This window comes from Leptinotarsa decemlineata, unplaced genomic scaffold, assembly GCF_025532065.1.
Source record: "Leptinotarsa decemlineata unplaced genomic scaffold, Ldec_3_MD MMD2_P_RNA_scaffold_5, whole genome shotgun sequence".
Classification (NCBI taxonomy): Eukaryota; Metazoa; Arthropoda; class Insecta; order Coleoptera; family Chrysomelidae; genus Leptinotarsa; species Leptinotarsa decemlineata.
The window spans coordinates 20,449,445-20,468,365 of NW_027412532.1; the positions used below are offsets into that span (position 1 = coordinate 20,449,445).

Here is an 18,921-nt window from a genome sequence, read left to right on the forward strand (position 1 = left end):
TATATAGAGATTCTTAATGAACTCAATAGTTTCCTAGTCCATAAGGAAAATCGTCATAAAGAAACTCAGTTATAAAAATAGATGACAAACGTATTACTATGTTTACATGAAACATCCAGCGGTTGAATATCTTTCCTTTCAATATATTAAACATGTATAAGCAAGGTTCTCTTCCTAAATTATTTTGTCCTATTTTTGTGTCTGAATCGGGGACTACAGTGAACTCACCGAACTGTATAACAAACAACATCAAAGTGAACAATAAAGACAAAGTTTGCGGCTAAAACCTCGGACGAAAAATATGGAAGTTTACATTTTTTGCTTGTGAAAGAAGCTTTATATGGAATTCTGTTCGCTGTCTTCTTTTTAATTCAATTTTTTTTTCAGTGCTGGTCTCTTTTGCGTATGTCATGTGGATAAAGATATAACCTTTTCCTGTATAACGCTGAATTATTTATTTGGTTACTGTGCTTTAACTAGTTTCAATAACACAATATTAGTGATGACCACTTTCACCATGTATGGATAATGAAAAAGAATATTTTCGATACACAATTAAAAATTTCAGATTACTACAAAATTAGAAATGAAATCGAAAAGAGGAGGAGAAAGATTTACGAAAATGTACCTGTAACGGATATATACTCGGATATACCCGGTCAGTAATCTAATAATAAGCAATCTATGAGGTGTTAAAAACAATGGTTTGGTGTTGGGATAAAACTCCAGTAATATCGATAATCTAAAGTTCAGGTTTACCCGTGTTTTTAGTTGTTCGACATTGAGGCTTCGACTTTAAAGCCATTTTCAAGAAGGTATGACTACACTGAGATACCAATCTGCCTACTCCTTAGGTCTCGTCACTGGTCTCCGCAACAGTCCCAATCTGACTACTCCCAAGCAATGCCTGTGAGTAAACAGGTTCTGGTTCGGTGTTTATATTCGTGGACGAGTAAAATAGCGAACCATTGGCGGGAGCAAGGATGAACTTGGTAGTGGAAACAGGGGTTCGACTTGCAGAAGCGAGGCACGATATAAGAAAGTATTCATAGCCAACACCTTTTACGAACACCTATGTAACCGAAATCCAATGAGGCATTGGGCATATATGAAATACCATGTTCCATCTGTCCATAACTTACATCGGCCAGACCGACAGGAGAGTCTTCAATAGTGCCCATGAACGTGAGTTTGCTATCCGTAAATCAGATCCAGCATCATTTCTCTTCAAACATTATCGTAAAACAGACCACAGTATGAGCTACGAAAATATCAAAACTATTGCCACCGAAAAAACTGGCCCCCTTCAGGCCAGGTGACGCTATTGAAATTGAAAAATATGCCTACTGTCCTAACAAGCCAGATTCTTTGCAAATATTACCTCATTCATAGAAACCATTATTGTCATGCCGTACATCCTAAAACACTGCACATTTCACTTCTGCAAGTCACACCCCTGTTCCCACTACCAACTTCATCCTCACTCCCACTAGCGGTGTGCCCCTCCATTGGACCACGGACGTAAATACCGGACCAGAACATTGGTACCCAAATTTTAACCAGATTTCAAATTCACATCCTTTTCAGACTCACTGGGATATAAAGACAATCGTCTCCGGTTAGTTTTTGGAGGCCCCATGCAATGAATTACATTCAAAGTAATGTCACGATTTAATAAAAAACTACATAAGAAAGTAAAAGCACCTAAAGGCTATCTTCTTAAAGAACCTGGGTTTATTTGGTAAGATGTCAATTTTGCTGAAGTGCTCATCAGTAGGTTGAGGTCCACTCATAAAAGTGGGAGTGGATGGACGGGATGAGATGTTCTGCACACAATAACCGTGTGGGGAAGATTTCGTCTCAGGGCACCAAACTCGAGAGGGGGCTTGAGGGGGTTCTCAAAGTAGACTCTTGAGGTTAGACAGATTGAGACCCCGTCGTCAAGTCGCAAGATCCTTAAAGAGTGTCACTATCTGAGTAGTAGGCAGACTGAGACTTCTGTGTGATCATACTTCTTTGAAAATGGCTTCACAGTGGAAGCTGAATAACTATAAAGACCAGACGCAGTTCAACCCGGACTTCAGGTTATTATCAGGTGAAAAACATAGTCGTAGGTTCATATGAAATGCAAGGGGTGAGGTGTTTTTCACATGAACTTGGGCATGTCATTCGCACTTCTCCGGAATATCATTATTATTTGGACTCCCACTCCGGAGTATGACTTTGTGGAGTTGTTTCTGGATTTTGTGTGCAGGTGGCGCAGTGGACATTCTACTGAATCAACTGCAGATATAGCTTACCACTGATTTGAACTAATTTTGTTTGTTCGAGATACTCAAACGGTTCATTCCGTCATTACCGGGCAGGTCATTGCCCGGTCATTGAGGAGCAAGTACTTCGAAACCGGTATATCCTTAGTCGTCTCGGCAAAATGATGTTAATTCCTACTTTACCATATAGGAACTTACTTGTGAAGAGTCTTCCAGATGGAAGACGTATAGTCGATACAGTATTTTATTCAATTTTCAAGTTACTTGAATTATCCTCCGAATTCTTTTCATGTTACGAACTGATGCTTATTTCGCAAATATAATATTCAACTGTGTCATTTTTTTTGAGACAAACTCCACAATGCAGCATTCTAAGATAAAATCTACAGAAACAAATCGACGAATCTTCTCAACCGCTAAAATCAATATCAAGACACACAAGCAACTCAACAACCTCACAACATTTCACGAACCTTTCTCCTACCTTTGTTCGAATACGACAACACTTTCACTTGTTACCGTTTTATATTATATAACGGTCAGTCGCCCTTCTGAAACATCTGGGTTCTTCCGATAATTGGACGCTATTCGAAAATGGATTTTGTATTAGGAAACCATTCATAGAAAACCCACTCGCCGGAAAATTTCACGAGTTGAGTTGGAAAGTTAGTGCCTCTAGGGTTATTAATTTTTTAGTGCTGTTTTATCACTTCAGATCTTCTCCAGGAAAGGGACTGTTTATTGCGGTTTGTTGGTGGAATTAGGGGAAACGACTCCCTTTTGGGATGAACTGAAGTTAGAACGAAATGTATTGTTCACGAAAGTGGGGAAGTTTTTTGAATACACGTGAAAATTATAGAAATATTTTGAAGAATGTATTACTGATTCTTACGTGAATGAGTTTTTTACACAAAGTTTTAGTAATTCTTATAGCTCTTTGGTTGTTACATCACTTTGTTCAGAACTAAAAAAATTACGTAGATTGTATTAGATTGTCGGGAAGCTTGCCCATGGCCTGATTCACTGCGACCTTTTCAGATCTATTGTGATGTTTCTTGGTTGTTAGAGCTCATTGTCTAGCTTGTTCTCTTTGATGAGACTCCATGGCCTTGACACTGATCTCTTTATATAGCTGGCAGCATCAGGTTTTTCTTCCTCGCATCTTGCGTGTCTCAGCCTTCCTATCGCTTGGCATCCACAGAGCACTTTCACTGCGGTTTCTCTCTCTTCTTGACAGAACCTGCATTGTGTTTCTTCTGTCATACCCATATTGCTCATATGATTCCTGGGTTGGCTATGCCCATTACTAAACCCACCACTACCCTTACAACCCTACGTTTGTGGTTTAGCAGGTCTTTCGTGAATCTTGGCGAAGCAGCACCAGTAGAGCAGTCACCAGTATCCTTGGATAGGGGCGACTGAATTCCGCCCTTACACACTATTATGGGATATAGTATTGTAGTATCGTATTATAATTAAGTGTGAATAAAGACATATTATTATTATTATTATTATTATTATTATTATTCCTTTATGAACTTTTTCGCATGCCTCATTCCTGAGAGCTCATTCCTGAGAGCTTATCGATCGGCTTAAATCCATGAGTTTATGGATGTCTTTATACATGCTTTCGCTACCCCACAGAATGGTTCTGGGCCAATCATAGCCTTGGATGCGCCTTCACGGGCTAGAACATCGGTCTCTTCATTGCCCTCATGCCCGGATACCCAAGCTATTTTAGGAACTTCCCACCAGTCTTGGGGAGACTGGTGGGATGAGCTGAGCGCTTTAATCGCCGCCTAGCTGTCGGAGAAAATGACAATGGTTTTATGTGTGACCTTCTGCCTGTTTATTTCCCCTATACAGTGTTCGATGACCGCTACTTGGAACACAGTTGCATCATGTCCGAGGTTGAGTGCGATTCTCGTCTTTGCTCTGCCTCCGTATATACCGGCTCCCACTCCTTCTTGAGTCTTTGAGCTATCTGTATACCAAGTTTCTTCCGCTTTTACCGGTGGGCCGTTTTGCCAGTCCTCTTTACTTGGTATGATGATTTCGAAATCTTTTTGAAAGTTGTACTGTGGAACTGTGTTATCCACGGGTATTCCTAGTATTAGATCTGCCTTCAGTTTATTGTACAGTTTCAAGTATTCTGCACCGTGTGACTGACTGATTGGGCCTTTGCCCCTGCATTAGCCTAAGTTTCACCAGTCGAGCTTCTCTTTGTATGTAGATTGGTGGGAGTCCGAGTAGGACCTCAAGTGCTGCAGTTCGGGTCGTTCTCATAGCTCCCGCGACACTTATGTACGCCATCCTTTGTATGCCGCCTAATAGCCTAGCCGTACCCGATTGCTTTGTTCTTGTCCACCAAGTCACTACACCGTATGTTATCATGGGTCTCACTACTCTTGTATATAACCTGAGTGACATTTTTGGGTTCAGCCCCCAGTTTTTCTCGCACATTCTTCTGCAAAAAAATACGTACATACGTAACCTGATTCATTCAACGAAACATTTTGCAATGAATATTTTATAACAAATAATTAGGCGGAATATATATGTATATGAACTGATAGAATCATAGGTCCATATTTCTTCAAAAATGCAGCAGGTCGGAAGGAAATTGTTAATTTCACTCACCTTGAGTTCCGAATCGATCTAAAACGGTTCGATTCAGTATGAGACATCTGATTGGAGATTTCACTAATGTCACCACTCTACGAACAACTAAGGATATAATACTCAATGGAGCGCCAATTAATTTTTATTGTTGTTTTTATTTCATTTTTATCGTTGTTTTAATAGTACAGGGTATATATAAAATACCATGTTCCACCTTCTCCAGAACTCACATCGGCCAGACCAACAGAGGTGTCTTCAACAGAGCCTATGAATTTGACCTTGTTGTCTGTAAATCATCGTGAAATACATTGAACTATGAGAACACCAAAACCATTGCCACCGAAAAAACTCTCTAGTCAGAATAATACGCAAAGCTATTCAAATTGAAAAACGTCCCAATAGCCTCCACCTTTGCTCCCAGGCCTCTGTGGACACACAATCGACGCTTGCGACTAGGCCCTTGCAGAGACCAGCGACGAGACTTGGGGAGTAGGCAGATTGAGGCCCCGATGTCAACTCACAAAACACTAAGAGCGTGTCACTACCCGAGAAGTAGGCAGATTGAGACGCCGAAGTCAAGTCCCACTACCGGTCCGACCCAACAATCGTACAGACCAGAGACATGAATATCTGACTAGAACCTGCGGACCCACAATTGACTCTTGAGAGTAGGCAGATTGAGACCCCAGTGTGGTCATAGTTTTTTGAAAAATACCATCTAAATAACAAACAATGTAGAAAACTTCCGATGAAACGAAAAATACAGTGAAGTTAAGAATATATTCTTTGTTTACATTTGGACCCACAGTCGACGCTTGGGAGTAGGCAGATTGAGACCCCGACGTCAAGTCACAAAAACCCCTACAGCGTATCAGTACATGAGGAGAAGGCAGATAGAGACCTCAGTGTAGTCATAGTTTTTCGAAAAAAGCTTCAGAAACGAAGGACCTGGAATATGCAATAGAGTATTCAGGCGTGGAGGTCCATAGGTGTAAACAGTCGTTTGGCTGAGTTTTGAATTTCTTCAACAACAGTATTAAAATTTTCGTTGAAATTGCCATCTCAATTTGAACCTCCGAAAATCAATAGCAATATCATGATTAGTTTTCATTGCTTACTTAACATAAGTGTCTTTTCCAGGTACAATTCTCGTGTGACAGTCCAAAACAATTCGGAAAATGATCTGATTATACAAGAAACACCCAATTCGAATACAATTTCAGTGAAACAATTCAGCTTTTCACCAGACAAGGAAGGCTTCCTCTTATTCACAAAATTCCCTTCATCCAGATTCTACGAACTGGCATCTTCTCTCTGATCAGCACAATTTGAATATGCGAATGAGTTATATTTACATATAGGTTTCAGAATGCATAATCGGTTTCTTTCCCTTATTCGCATTCTGCTTTACGTATATCAGTGTTGGGTCTCAAGGGATTTCAGCGATAAATATGATTTTGGAAAAAAATTGTAATAATAAATACTTACCGATACTAGAGGTGGAGGTAAGAGGATGCCAAAGAAATAGGACAACTCCAAAGAACTCTGAATGTGTGAAGTTTTAGAAAACGGCAGCGAATCCCAATAATAATTGGTTGAATAAAAGGAACCAAAGACATTTCACTGCTTATAATTAGGAACTATAACTAACTACAAAATATTACAAAATAGCAGTCAGAGAAAAAGTTACATATAACACAACAGATAACACACTTAATGGTAGGATAATCTACCCCTTAGCTTCAGGAAATGAATTCGATTTATCGATTCCAAACAGTCACTTAGAAATATCACCTTCGAATCTGTGACATGAGCTATTAACGATTATTTTATTATCACGAATACTTACTGATTATATGAGAAGGAGGTGGGGTCGAAGAGAGAATTCAAAAAATTATAAATCTCTATAGGAATGTTCATCTTGAATAACCAGAATTGTTCTAGGGGTATCACAGGAATAAAAAGTCCAAGATAAAATGTTTGGCCTGATTTTTGAAATGCATGAATTGAAAAATTTGATTTCAGCAAGTGGAAGATTGTATAGCTGATCGTTCAACAAATTTTTTGAGAAAACAGAATGATCCGCCTCTCGTTTTGTATTTGTGAACTTGAGATTGCTTAACCAGCGATTCTGAATGTGGGTTTCCCAGACAACTGATATAAAAATGACAGTAATAAATGCATAATTTTGAAGAATATGAATGATGTTCAAACAATGTTATTTGAAGTTGTTATTTGGTCTTACCGGCATTTTTCCTGTTGTCCAAAAGTTGGAGAAGCATATGAAGAGTTACCCCAGATCGTAGTACCATGATATACAGGCTGATTCACGGTGGATGGCACATCAGAACCAGACAACGGATCACGGTGGAAGTTATCTTGAATTTAGTCAGGTTGGAGCCTGGCTCCCTTACCCTTTGAACTGATAACGGATCACGGATCAACGGAGAGCATATTTATACATTATCTACCCAAGCGAGGTGTTGCGGTGTTGCCACTTCCATTAGAATGGAACACCCCGTTTTTCCGTATACCTATATGTTACAATTTTCGAAATATGAATTGATTTCAAATTTTTTCTTTGGAAATCACGGCCTCTAAAAATGCGGATATATTTGAGATAAGGAATACTATGGTACCGATATTTGGTTTGGAGTTGTAATACTTGTAAGCTTCCACACTTCAGCGTAATCTCCGTTACTTCAATAAAGAGTGTTGAAAAATACACTCGTTTCATTGAAAGAGTGACTGAAAGTTGATAGTTTCAAATGGAACACCCTATGTATTATTACAAATTCAGAAAGCTGTTGAAATTTGTTTTCTTTCTAAGTATATCATGCGTATTCCTAGCGAGTCATTTTTCGGACTTATGAGCATTCATTTGTGGAAATGACCCTTCAGAATAGTATTCCCATCCGGTATTTTGTAAGATTACTATTTGACAGTAACATTGTGACAAAATATTTAAATAATGTCCTTATAAATTTGTTTATTATTTTTGGACAGTGTGTTGAAATCATCAGTAGGACATGTAGGAAGTTCAACGAAAAATATCCAAATCTACCATAAATGAACCTCAAAAAATTTATACGAATTCAGAACAATTCCAATGCTTGAATTGAAGGGGTTATATTTTTAGGAGTGATTAATTTTTGGGAAAGTGAGTTTTTGGCTTTCTACTACTCCATCTTGATACAAAAAAAGATGAGAGAATCTTCCAATAAAAGGAAGGAAGTTATCAATTTGAAAATAAGTAACTCTATACATGGATGTGTAGATCAGGCAAAGAAGTAACTTTTAGAAACAAACTGAAAGAAAGTCCTCCTGAAACAGCTACTTTCAATAAACATTGAATTATACGAAAGAGAAAGATTCTTCAGAAACAAATACTTCTATATGAACACTGAATTATACAGAATATATTTTTCTCTACCCAGTTTGTATTTCAAACATTAGTTGTATAATAAAATCAGATAGCATTCACATGAGTTCTACTTTAAATGAATGATAACAAATTGCACTTACACGGAACACTGTTATCCTCACTCGTATACATCGATGTTTCTCCGTAGGACACTTGCCCTAAGGCTCTTCAGTACCAAATTCCAATGCATTTGGATCAACTTCAAAAGGATCGAAAAACTTGCCTCGTAACTTCTGAAGACAACCAGATTAATGTCTTAGCATATTTTCACGCATTTTCGAGTCAAGTAACTTGAGAATGGTCTAAAATATCGAAGCCGGTAGTAACAAACAATAAACTTAGATAAAAGACAAATTATCCTATATTCAATATGAATTTCTACAAATTAAATAGGTCATCAATCGAACAAACCATATTTTGATTAGAACTGGCCGATACTTGATGAAAATCCATATTAAAAAACGAATTAATACAGTTTATGATTTTCACTAAGATTTTATAGTGAAAATCATACAATAAACTGTAATAATTAATTTTTTTAACCATATTTTACTATACTTCTAACGTAACTATAATATATCGTTCTTAATGTTTGAATATGTCCAAAGTCTCAACTACGTCTAACCGAGTCCCATGTTGAATTGAGTTATCAAAATCTACTTTCATTATTAATATGAATATCTACCAAGCTAACAAACACGTAGAATATAAATCCTTAATCTTCTTTTCGATGGTTATCGATTTTATCAAAGAAAAATTGTCTCTCCTTCCGACGTATCACGTATTAAAAGTCCATACCGAAAATGCAAATGCATTTAGACACCCCTTGTGTTCCTGTGAGCATTGTGTAACAAATCTAAGTGATACTATGGTGAGTCACGAATTGCGAAAGTTTGTCCCCTTTCGTTTAGAGGGTAAGGGATGTGAGACGGAGAACCAGACATCCCTTTTTAATAGAGGCAGGGTCTTTATTACTTCTATCGATCCAATTCTGATGCCGTGTCTTCTTATTAAAAGTGTATTCTTTAACGATCGTTCTGTGTCAATGCCGAATAATTATAATTGGGCGTTTTCAGCCTTTCTCTTCCGCTGTGCTTTCTTCGAAATTGACTTTGAATCGAGGGAAACAAGAATATATTTCAGCTGTTGTACGAAGCCTACCAATTTTTTTGTGAGAGTCACTTCATCTTATTATACATGGTAGGTCTTTAAAAACGAAACATGAACGATTTCTCATCTATACTTTTGAATGCGAAAGTCACTGACTTAACCCTCACCCATTCATCTCTGGTTCTCCGTACTGGTAATTCCTAGGAAGCTAATGTTTCCTATATAAAAAAGGTGCGGGGAAAAAGGGCGCGTTTATAAAATGACACAAGACAACAAAGAATATGTTTTTGAAAACTTTGTTTACTTTAATAGCTGCATTTTATAGATTTTTGTGTGCTGAATCCAAATCTGATCTTAGTTTTTTTGTATCACCCATAGTTTTTATAGTTTTTGAGAAAGTTACTTTTTTTATATAATTTAAAATCTGTATGGTAATAAATTTACATAGAATCCCTGATAATTTTTAAATTGAATCCTCAATTTTTTTTCACTTCTTGGAGCTTTTCTTGAAAGCCGTCAAAAAAGATTTCTGTTGGAAAAATTAAAAAAAATTTATTTTCCACTTTGTTATTAATAAATCTTTAATATATCCTCTATCCTCATCTGTTTATGATGTGATCAATATGGCCCCTTAAAGTATTCAATTTGCATGAATACTTCCGAAGATATTACAGTTTTGGCGGTAGCGGGCCAATTCTACAAGATGTTTATTAAGCATGCGGCCAAAATTCAAGGAACAAGTCCTTAGACTATTCGATGATTTTTGATAGGTCGCTTTGTTTCGAAGATACAGATATTTCTTTCTCAAATTTCAGACTGTAAAAAGGTTTTTGGATATCACTGAGGATGGTAAATTGATAATGGCTACTCATAAACCAGGGCATGTATTTTAAGGAATGAGATAGCATCCTTAATAAGTAAGAAAGAATTGAACGATGAAAAAAATGAAAAGTAACCCACAATTTCATCGAACAAAAATAATTTAGCAAAGGAAATTGTTTTTTATTACAACTAATTTGTAACAAAAATATGAACAAATTTTATCACTTTCTTCACCGATTTTCAATTTATTTCCAGAATATCCTGTGAGAGATTTATAACATTGGCACAAGAAATTTATGATATTTTTCCATACAAAAACCCAGAAGTTCATTATACACCTTATGTTAATAATTAAGGAAAGCCCAAAGCCGCTAGGGGTAAACTTTGGTCCAATTATATTTATTCAGGGATTCAAATATTTCATTACTGGTATATAAATGTTTTATTTTGGATATGTTCATGTGACTTTTGAATTCAATTTTTATTATATTTTATAAATGAAAATTGAATAAGAAGTAGGTATCAGAAACATGTGTTGGTTTACTGTGAATGAAGTTGAATTGATACTCCCTGTATTTTTTCCTCCACAAATATGTTGTACTTCTTCAAACAATGTGTAGTGATAATTAAAACATCCTGTTTCAAAAAGTATTGCGTAGGTTTTCATTCATCAATCATTGCATAGTAATTGCTCATATAATTTATTTGAGTTTTCGCTACAATATATTGCTAATTGCAATATAGCACAATTCTAGTAAATTATTATTATGTGCTGTATGAATTTTTGACTGATGGTTTGGTGTTGATTGGTACAATTTAAAAACATTCGTGATAATAGTTATAGAATTGTCAACACAATGTTGCTTTGAATATTTTAACAAATTTTTGTGTAATTCCGTGAAAAATTGAAGCAAGATCTAGTACAATATTACTGATAACACTGATAACACAAGGTTATGAAAGTTTTCAAAACAAAATATATCGAAAGGTACAATAATTTAGTGAAAAAGTATGTACACAATGTTGTAGTATTATATTACAAATTGGAGTCGTCCCTATATGTGATATAATTTATAACAAAAATGTTTACAATTGTAGAAATTTTCGCAACACTTTTTTCCGTGTACCAACGAAATTGTTAGATTTTTTATTACTTGGTAGGTCCAGTGTAGTATGTATATACAGTGTACTTTCATTTTCGCTACGTTAATAATTTTAGAATTTCCAAAATTGTTATTGTCGAAATCCTTTTCCCTCAGTATCTTTGAAACAAAGCGCCCTATCAAAAATTATTAATGGTCAAAATATCTTCAGAATAGTCTAAGGAATAGTTCCTTAATTTTTGTCGCATGTTTGATAAACACCCTGTATGTCGCTCTTTCAAGAGTAACTTCTAAAGAAAACATGTTTGTTTTGTTCACTGCCAAAAAGCTATGAACGTTGTATATAAAGACATTCTGTAGTATATTGAGTATCGGCATTGCACCCGTGCGGAGCCGAGGAAGGTTGCTAGTCTTACATATATTTAACCTTGTCGATTCCTTCCCCTCGGAATCCAAACCTTAAATTCAAATTGGATTACAATTTTCAAACTACTTATTATTTCTTTCAATTTGATTCAGTAGATACCTAGACAATCTTCAGGAGCTAATGAGAAGTCGACATGAATGAAGTTCTTTGTTTTAAACTCTCAAGTGAAGCTCGTAGAATGCCGGTTTTGACCTTATTAAAAATGTTAATGGAAAACATGACAATGAAAATTCATCTACTTTAATTTTTAAATCTGATGGACCTAAATTGGATGATTTCGCGGACCACTTTACTGGTATTCATCGAGACGTTTCTTCCAAAAGCTGATTTGAGCAAAGATTCAAAGGAAAGGTGCTCCATCTTGTGTAATACAACTTACACTTACTCCAACAGTCTCCAGAATTAAGAATATAGGTCAATGCGATATCGACAGTCTAACTGGCAAAAAAAGGCCTAACGCAGTCTCCATAAAGTCCAGGTTTCTCAGAATGTTGAATCTGAACAAGTCTGGGTTTTCATCAGGCTAATACCGATAGTTTGATGACTATCAGTTCCTTGACAGAAAAAGAGAATATTCATCTGAAAAAATCGGATATTTTTGGAAAATTTATCGATATATACCGCAATAAACTGAGAAAGGAGAGAGCATCTGAAAAAGAAACCGCTGAACTCTGAATGTATCGTTTGACCTCCAATGTCATTAATTATTCAACAGTATCTGCCGAAGAGAAGAGAGTGATAAGGTTTAATTTACCCAAAATATTTTCTCCTAAATTCTCAGTTTATGCGTTTTTCTTGTAAACGACCATCATGAAAAATCAGTATCTATAAGTTTTCAGTGGCTAATTCTGTACACAGTACTTAACAATAAGAACGGACAAGTTCTCTGAAATCTTTGACAAAAATATTTCTTCACATTGCTCCACAGGCTCTAGAGACTCGAAAAACTAACAGTGAAAATATTACTTCAATAATTGTGGTCTGAATATTCTGCAGATCCCATATATTGCGCCTTCCTGAAGCATTCGGTTTTTCGTATAAAAAGTTACACTAGTGGATCCTGAAAAAATAAATTGGTCTTGGAGAAGGAAATGAATCAGGTGGAACGTTCTGCTCAGAACTCCTTTTTTCCTTTCACCAACAGATATTTCTCATCTCGACAAACAAGGCATCAGGAAAAATCAATTATTGAAAGAAAAATTTTCAGAGTGGCTGTTAATCCAGATTAAACTCACCCCGAAAAAAGTAACGTCCTATTTCCATTAAAACATATTTCGGGAACATTATTTATGCTGAAGCTTAAAAATAAATCCGGCTTTTCGGAACCCATTTGTTCCGACGAAAGGCGAATTCAATAAAAAATATATCGGCATGTGCAGCACACGTACAGAATATTATTACACGTTCGAACATAAACAAAACAGAAACATGTGCGAGCGAGCATACCGAACCGTTGGGAAACCAACATGTGTTAGCGAGCACTATAGGCGGTAAAAACCAAAGAGATACCACGGAAATGACAAAAGTGTGAAATATATTTATTGCTCCAATATACACGATGTTTCGGGCTTTTTGCGAGCCATTAACGGACATGGTTGAAATTTCGTTTTTTTGTGCATAGGCGAGTGAATGAGTTGTTGGAAATAGATGCAAATTCAATATATTCATTTCAGATATTGTTGAGCAGTTTTCAGAAATACATCGAGATTACGATATCTATGTGGCTCATCATCGCCAGTGTTTTACCCAGAAACATCTAGAAGTTCTGCTTGGAGATTGAAAAGTTACTTTGTGAAAAATCATAATAATGCTCTTTGATATGTTACGTTGTAAAGCGTTTACGCGTAAGAATCTGATTCATATTTTTGTTAAAAAGTATCGAATAAAAACCTGCTAGATATTGTATACCCTATTTCTATCAATGATAACTTCATTTTGATGAATGGGATAAAATTATATCGAATTATCTAAAAGAACAATTCGTTCAGGCCAGTCTCAACTCCCTACACAGTAGGTTAATGGACTGACACCTATCAGAAAACAACTACTTCTCTGGCTAATACCACGAAGGGCGTTGTCAGGTGTCAGTGCAGGATTCTTCACAGAAGTTATTCCTGCATATGATGTTGGCGATACAACTGCCGACATAGATTTTCAATTATTGGAACACACTTGCAGACCGGTTTCGGGCTGTTTGGCCACTCGTCAGTGCAAGGTAATGTACATCATCAACATAAAGTCGATGATTTCCGATAATTGAAAATCGAATTCCGTCAGAGTATCATTCCTCGAACTAAGCTGAAGACTACAACAAACAACAGGTTTGTCGTCGCCCCATCTGCCTGTGAACGAGGTAACCAACTGTATATCCGAAATTTGCCCAATTTCTCGTATAAGGCAAGAAAACTTTTCACATATAGTCAGTGGGCATACTTGAGGACTGGCTTTATTTTTAGTGAATCTGTAGTTGATAATTTACTATACATATAAAATATTTTTTGATATGTTCACTAAACTGAAATTGTCGATTTGATGATATATACAAGAAATAGATACGAAATCATTTTGGGTTCGAAATCACTGTTCATCATTTTCAGTTATATGAAAGTTCACAGTTTTGAAAAAATAATCAACGTACCTGGTTCAGTTTCAATGAATTTTCGTCATATACATTGAAGAAATTTCAAAGAATGAATTAACTTGAAGTGAGTGAAATTCGATGCAAAATATTTTGAATTGAAATGAACATTGATTTTTACGAAAAAAATATTACATGGTCGCTCATTTGAGTTTCAAAGGCAATCTGATGAATAATTGGATGGAACTGGCCGAAACTTGATGAAAATCTATATTAAACTTATTAATACAGTTTATTGTGTGATTTTCACTATAAAGGGTTTTACAACAACCGCGGCACGTGTTTCGCCAAACAATAGCTAATCAGTATATAATATTTTAGGCTTGAGAAATATATTGTATAGCGAAACACGTGTCGCGGTTTCCGTCAAACTCTTTATAGTGAAAATCATACAATTAACTGTATTAATGAGTTTTTGTAAAATGTTTTACGCCTAAGAAAGCTATTGTATAGCGAAACACGTTTGAGAAAAATATTATATAACGAAACACGTGTCGCGGTATTTGTAAAAACATTTATAATGAAAATCTTACAATAAACTCTATCAATTAGTTTTTTCACTTGATGAAGACATGTATAGGTATGTTATAAATGAAAAACAGTTACTTACAGTTGATTCACTTGCCACAATCAAAGATGTCCAATATATTTCGGAAATTTACCAATAGAAATATTCAATATAATTGATAAATGAACAAACATATCTACAGATTGAAATGAACTGAACAAATAACAGGTAAATATGATTTTTTTGTGATCATATGATGTTGATTGCCAAACAAACATGAAAAAATTTGTCTAACAATAGATATAATATTTTCAAATGAATTTTTTATTTCGAAAAACCCCAGTTCTTTGTCATTCTCTGTTTCAGCGAGTTTGTCTATTTGAAATCTAGTAAAATAATGTCCTATATATTGTAAAATATATTTGCGTTGTGCTCATTGACTTGCTTTCACATAGGAGCAGGTACAATTTGTTTATGGAAAATAAGGTTTTTGGTTTCATACTCATCCATCTAAATACCAAACAATGTGGGAAACTTCCGATGAAATGAAAAAAAAAACAATGAAGTTCAGAATGAATTCTATCTTAATATTTTGTTTTGAATCAAATTACCAAAAAACCTATTTTCCTCAAGTAAACTAAACTGCCCTAAAATTATCTGTCCTTTCCATTTGTATAATATATCTGAACTTTCAATATTTTAGATCAAGCATGATTAAAAGATTTGGATTTCAATGCAAATGCCAATTTGTTATTTGTCCTCTAAATGAATATAGTTTTATTACCATTGCAAGGTTTTTGAATACATTTGTTTTTCAGAGATCGAATTGAACTGATAAACAGACAGGTAAATGTTTCCTTTGTAAATGATACATTAATTATGAATAAAGCATAGGAAAGCTTAATGGAACCGAGAATAAAATACAGTGGATAAATATAGTTGTGTTGTTTTTATAGAATCGTTAAATTGCTTTCACATACTTAGGATTTTCATTTCTTTATATTATATTATTTCAAAAAAATATGACAGAAATATCGAACGAAGTATCTGTTTATCATTGAAAGCAATGATTAATGGAATAAAAGATGGGACATATCCGTTTACATCGTACGTACGTTTATATCGTACGTTAATATATAATTACCATTGTTTTTCATAAATTGATGGATGTAGCCGTTACTACGTGGTAGAAAATCATAATGAAGAAAAGAGAAATGAAGCTTTCTATGTTTTTCACCACTTTTATTTGTAACTAACCATACTGCAGTTTCGTCCTATACGGAAATTTTCAAACCTATACAAAATGTATACGTTTGTATAGTATTGTATATAGTGTATAGTATATGACGAAACTGCAGTTACATTAGTTACAAATAAAAATGGTAAAAAAATAGAAAGTTTCATTTTTCTTTTCTTCATTAGGTACCATTGTTTTTATGTGTTCATGGACTCGCGTGCTGCACTCAAAATGTATACAGAGTATACTTTTTCGAAAAGATTCGAATATAAAGCTGCTACAAATGTATTAACTTTGATTGATTAACTGTTGTTCTGAATCTTCATTATTGTTTGATGTAATATTTTTTTAGTTGAATATGTAATTCATCTGACACAAAATGAATAGTTTCAAGAAGAACATTTCAGTACAAAGTCTTTTTAATGACAGATTTGATCACAAATTTGAATGAAAAATGTTTCGAGTTTAATGTAGCTTTTTATTATTTCTCAGTTATTTGAAAAATCACAATTGTTGTGTAATTGTTGTCATTTGGTTACCGTTTACCATTTGGTGACCTACTATTGCCATTTTTCTCTCTTCTCACCATTGGGCCGAAATAAACGGAACGAAGTAACATTTGATGCAAAATACTTCAAATCAAAATCGTACAAAGAAAATTTTATACAAAGCAAAATCACTGAATGAATAATGAAAGAAGTTTTTTTACCGAAAAATTATTCAATTGGGTATTTTAAGTCAATGTGTTACCGACAAAATCATGGATTAACAATTATTATTAGATAGTTTACATTATTTTTAGAGCACCTGCCAGTATTTTTTTTCAATTTCAGTTTGTTTGTGATAATAACATCATGATTTCAATGAAAATCCTGGGTATTCTATTACCATTGCAGGAATGGTCTCTAATTGAATTCAACACATTCACAAAGTATCTACATTTTTTCTTTTTCCAAGAAATCAAATTGAACTAATAATATGAAATAATATGACAGTTATTATGGAATCAAAGAAAATTTGACAAAACAGAGAACATGTCATAAAATGATATTTTCACGTAGATTTTCCATCTCGAAAACTATTTGACAACCTTCTTTGTCTTTCTCATTTCTGGGAATTTGTTTAAATTATGGTGGTTACTAAACTTTGACATAATAGGAGTAGGTACATGTATGCTTAATTTCTTGAATCTCTTTCGAAAAAAAAACAGTTTTCAAGAATTCTGTTTCGTAAGCGTTCGATAGAAATATCAAACAATGTAGAATTCTGAAACGACTTTTGTCAAATATAACATGAATCAATAAAAAATGAAATCATAGATACTCTGACCCGTCACTTGATTAAAATTAAAACATTGTCCATGATAATAATTAGAGTTTTTACAATTAATAAAGGTAATTTAAGACGTGTTTTGCTGCACAGTAGCTTCATCAGTGAGACTTGTGGATAGATACCAATTTATTGTGAAAATTCAATAATTATTATAATGAATGATAATTAATCAGTTTGAATGCTAAGATATCAGGAAAATCTTATCGACATATATCCCTTCAACTTTGTTGGTATAGTTTACTTTGTTTGTGTATTAAAATCACCACCGAAAAGAGTTCGTCCAATCACTTTCAACCGCAAACATGCCACTTCTCACAAAATAAAACTACTTACTGAATTGGACAAGTCGAAGGGATTCGACCTGACCACCTCTAGTACTTGCACCATATGGAAATCGTCGTAAAACTTAACAACTCTAAAAACCGGCAAAGAGAGCGAACGTTTTGTATTCGAAGTCTCGCGCGCTGCACTCACAAAACAACTGCGTATCGAGAGCGCACAGAGCCGGGTGCGATGTCGATGTAAGCTACCCGCGTAGCTATGGGTTACAAGTAGGGTGGCTGAGCGCCGAGCAGAGAGACCTGACGTACGCAACCTTCGAAGCGACCGAATTCTGCGCGCGGTGTATCGACAGAACGCAGCCAATGGCACGCGTCTCTCGTACGCACTGTTTATAGCCATTACGCTCCGACATCGATCGCACCAAACTTTGGAAGCTTCGGACTACGTGCAACGAGATGGATGAAGTGCAGTCTCGGCGATAACGTCGATTCTTCGAATACATTGAAGAAGATAATCATTTTAATTGTTTGCATTTCACAGACAGGGGAACATAAAATGCATATTCTTGTGATTATTGCATTCTCCACTTATTTGTGTTTCAGAAAGAGATTTGGAAAGTTAGTGTAATAGTTGTTGCCAAATCGTAAATTATTGTGTGGAAGTGTACATCCACAGAACAGAAACGCGTCGTTCAGTAGGAATTTTCTTGACCTTGTAGAGTAAAAATCATAGAGCTATTCGTTAAAAGAGTAGTTCTATGATTTTCACACAGAAACATACCGTAATAATCAAATAGATGCTGAAAATGTACAAAGTATTTTGGAGTAACGCTGAGTATTTATCGCTTGTTGAGTTTCCAGGAAGAAAAATTAGCAGACCACCAACCATTCATCTTCTTAGAGTTTTGTGTGTTCAATACAATAATAACACTTGGATTGCTATTGTCCCAGTAATGTTAATCTAGACGATTAACTACACCATTCACGAAGAAAGTCGAACCAAAAAGACACATTGATAAACTCATGGCAAATTTGAAGGAGAGAAAACTTTTTGGTGAAGGAAGGTTTTGGCTTTCCACTTCCCCATCTTCATACAAAAAACGTTTACATGAAAGAAGTTGTTTTCATGGGGATTGTCCTTCCAGTC

The 18,921-nt window shown here is 35.2% G+C and overlaps 1 protein-coding gene across 2 annotated transcripts in view; it reads right to left on the reverse strand.

The window, feature by feature from the left end:
• The window catches only part of bru3 (CUGBP Elav-like family member bruno 3), a 256,980-nt gene extending 238,566 nt beyond the window's left edge, over window positions 1-18,414 (reverse strand). The window contains exon 1 of one of the 2 annotated variants that reach the window (XM_023166239.2): window positions 17,827-18,414. In XM_023166239.2, the coding sequence (XP_023022007.2) occupies window positions 17,827-18,174 (348 nt within the window). In that variant the 5' untranslated portion in view covers window positions 18,175-18,414. The remainder of the gene's footprint in view (window positions 1-17,826) is intronic. The other variant, XM_074169682.1, reaches the window with a different exon arrangement.
• Between the last annotated feature and the right edge of the window lie 507 nt (window positions 18,415-18,921).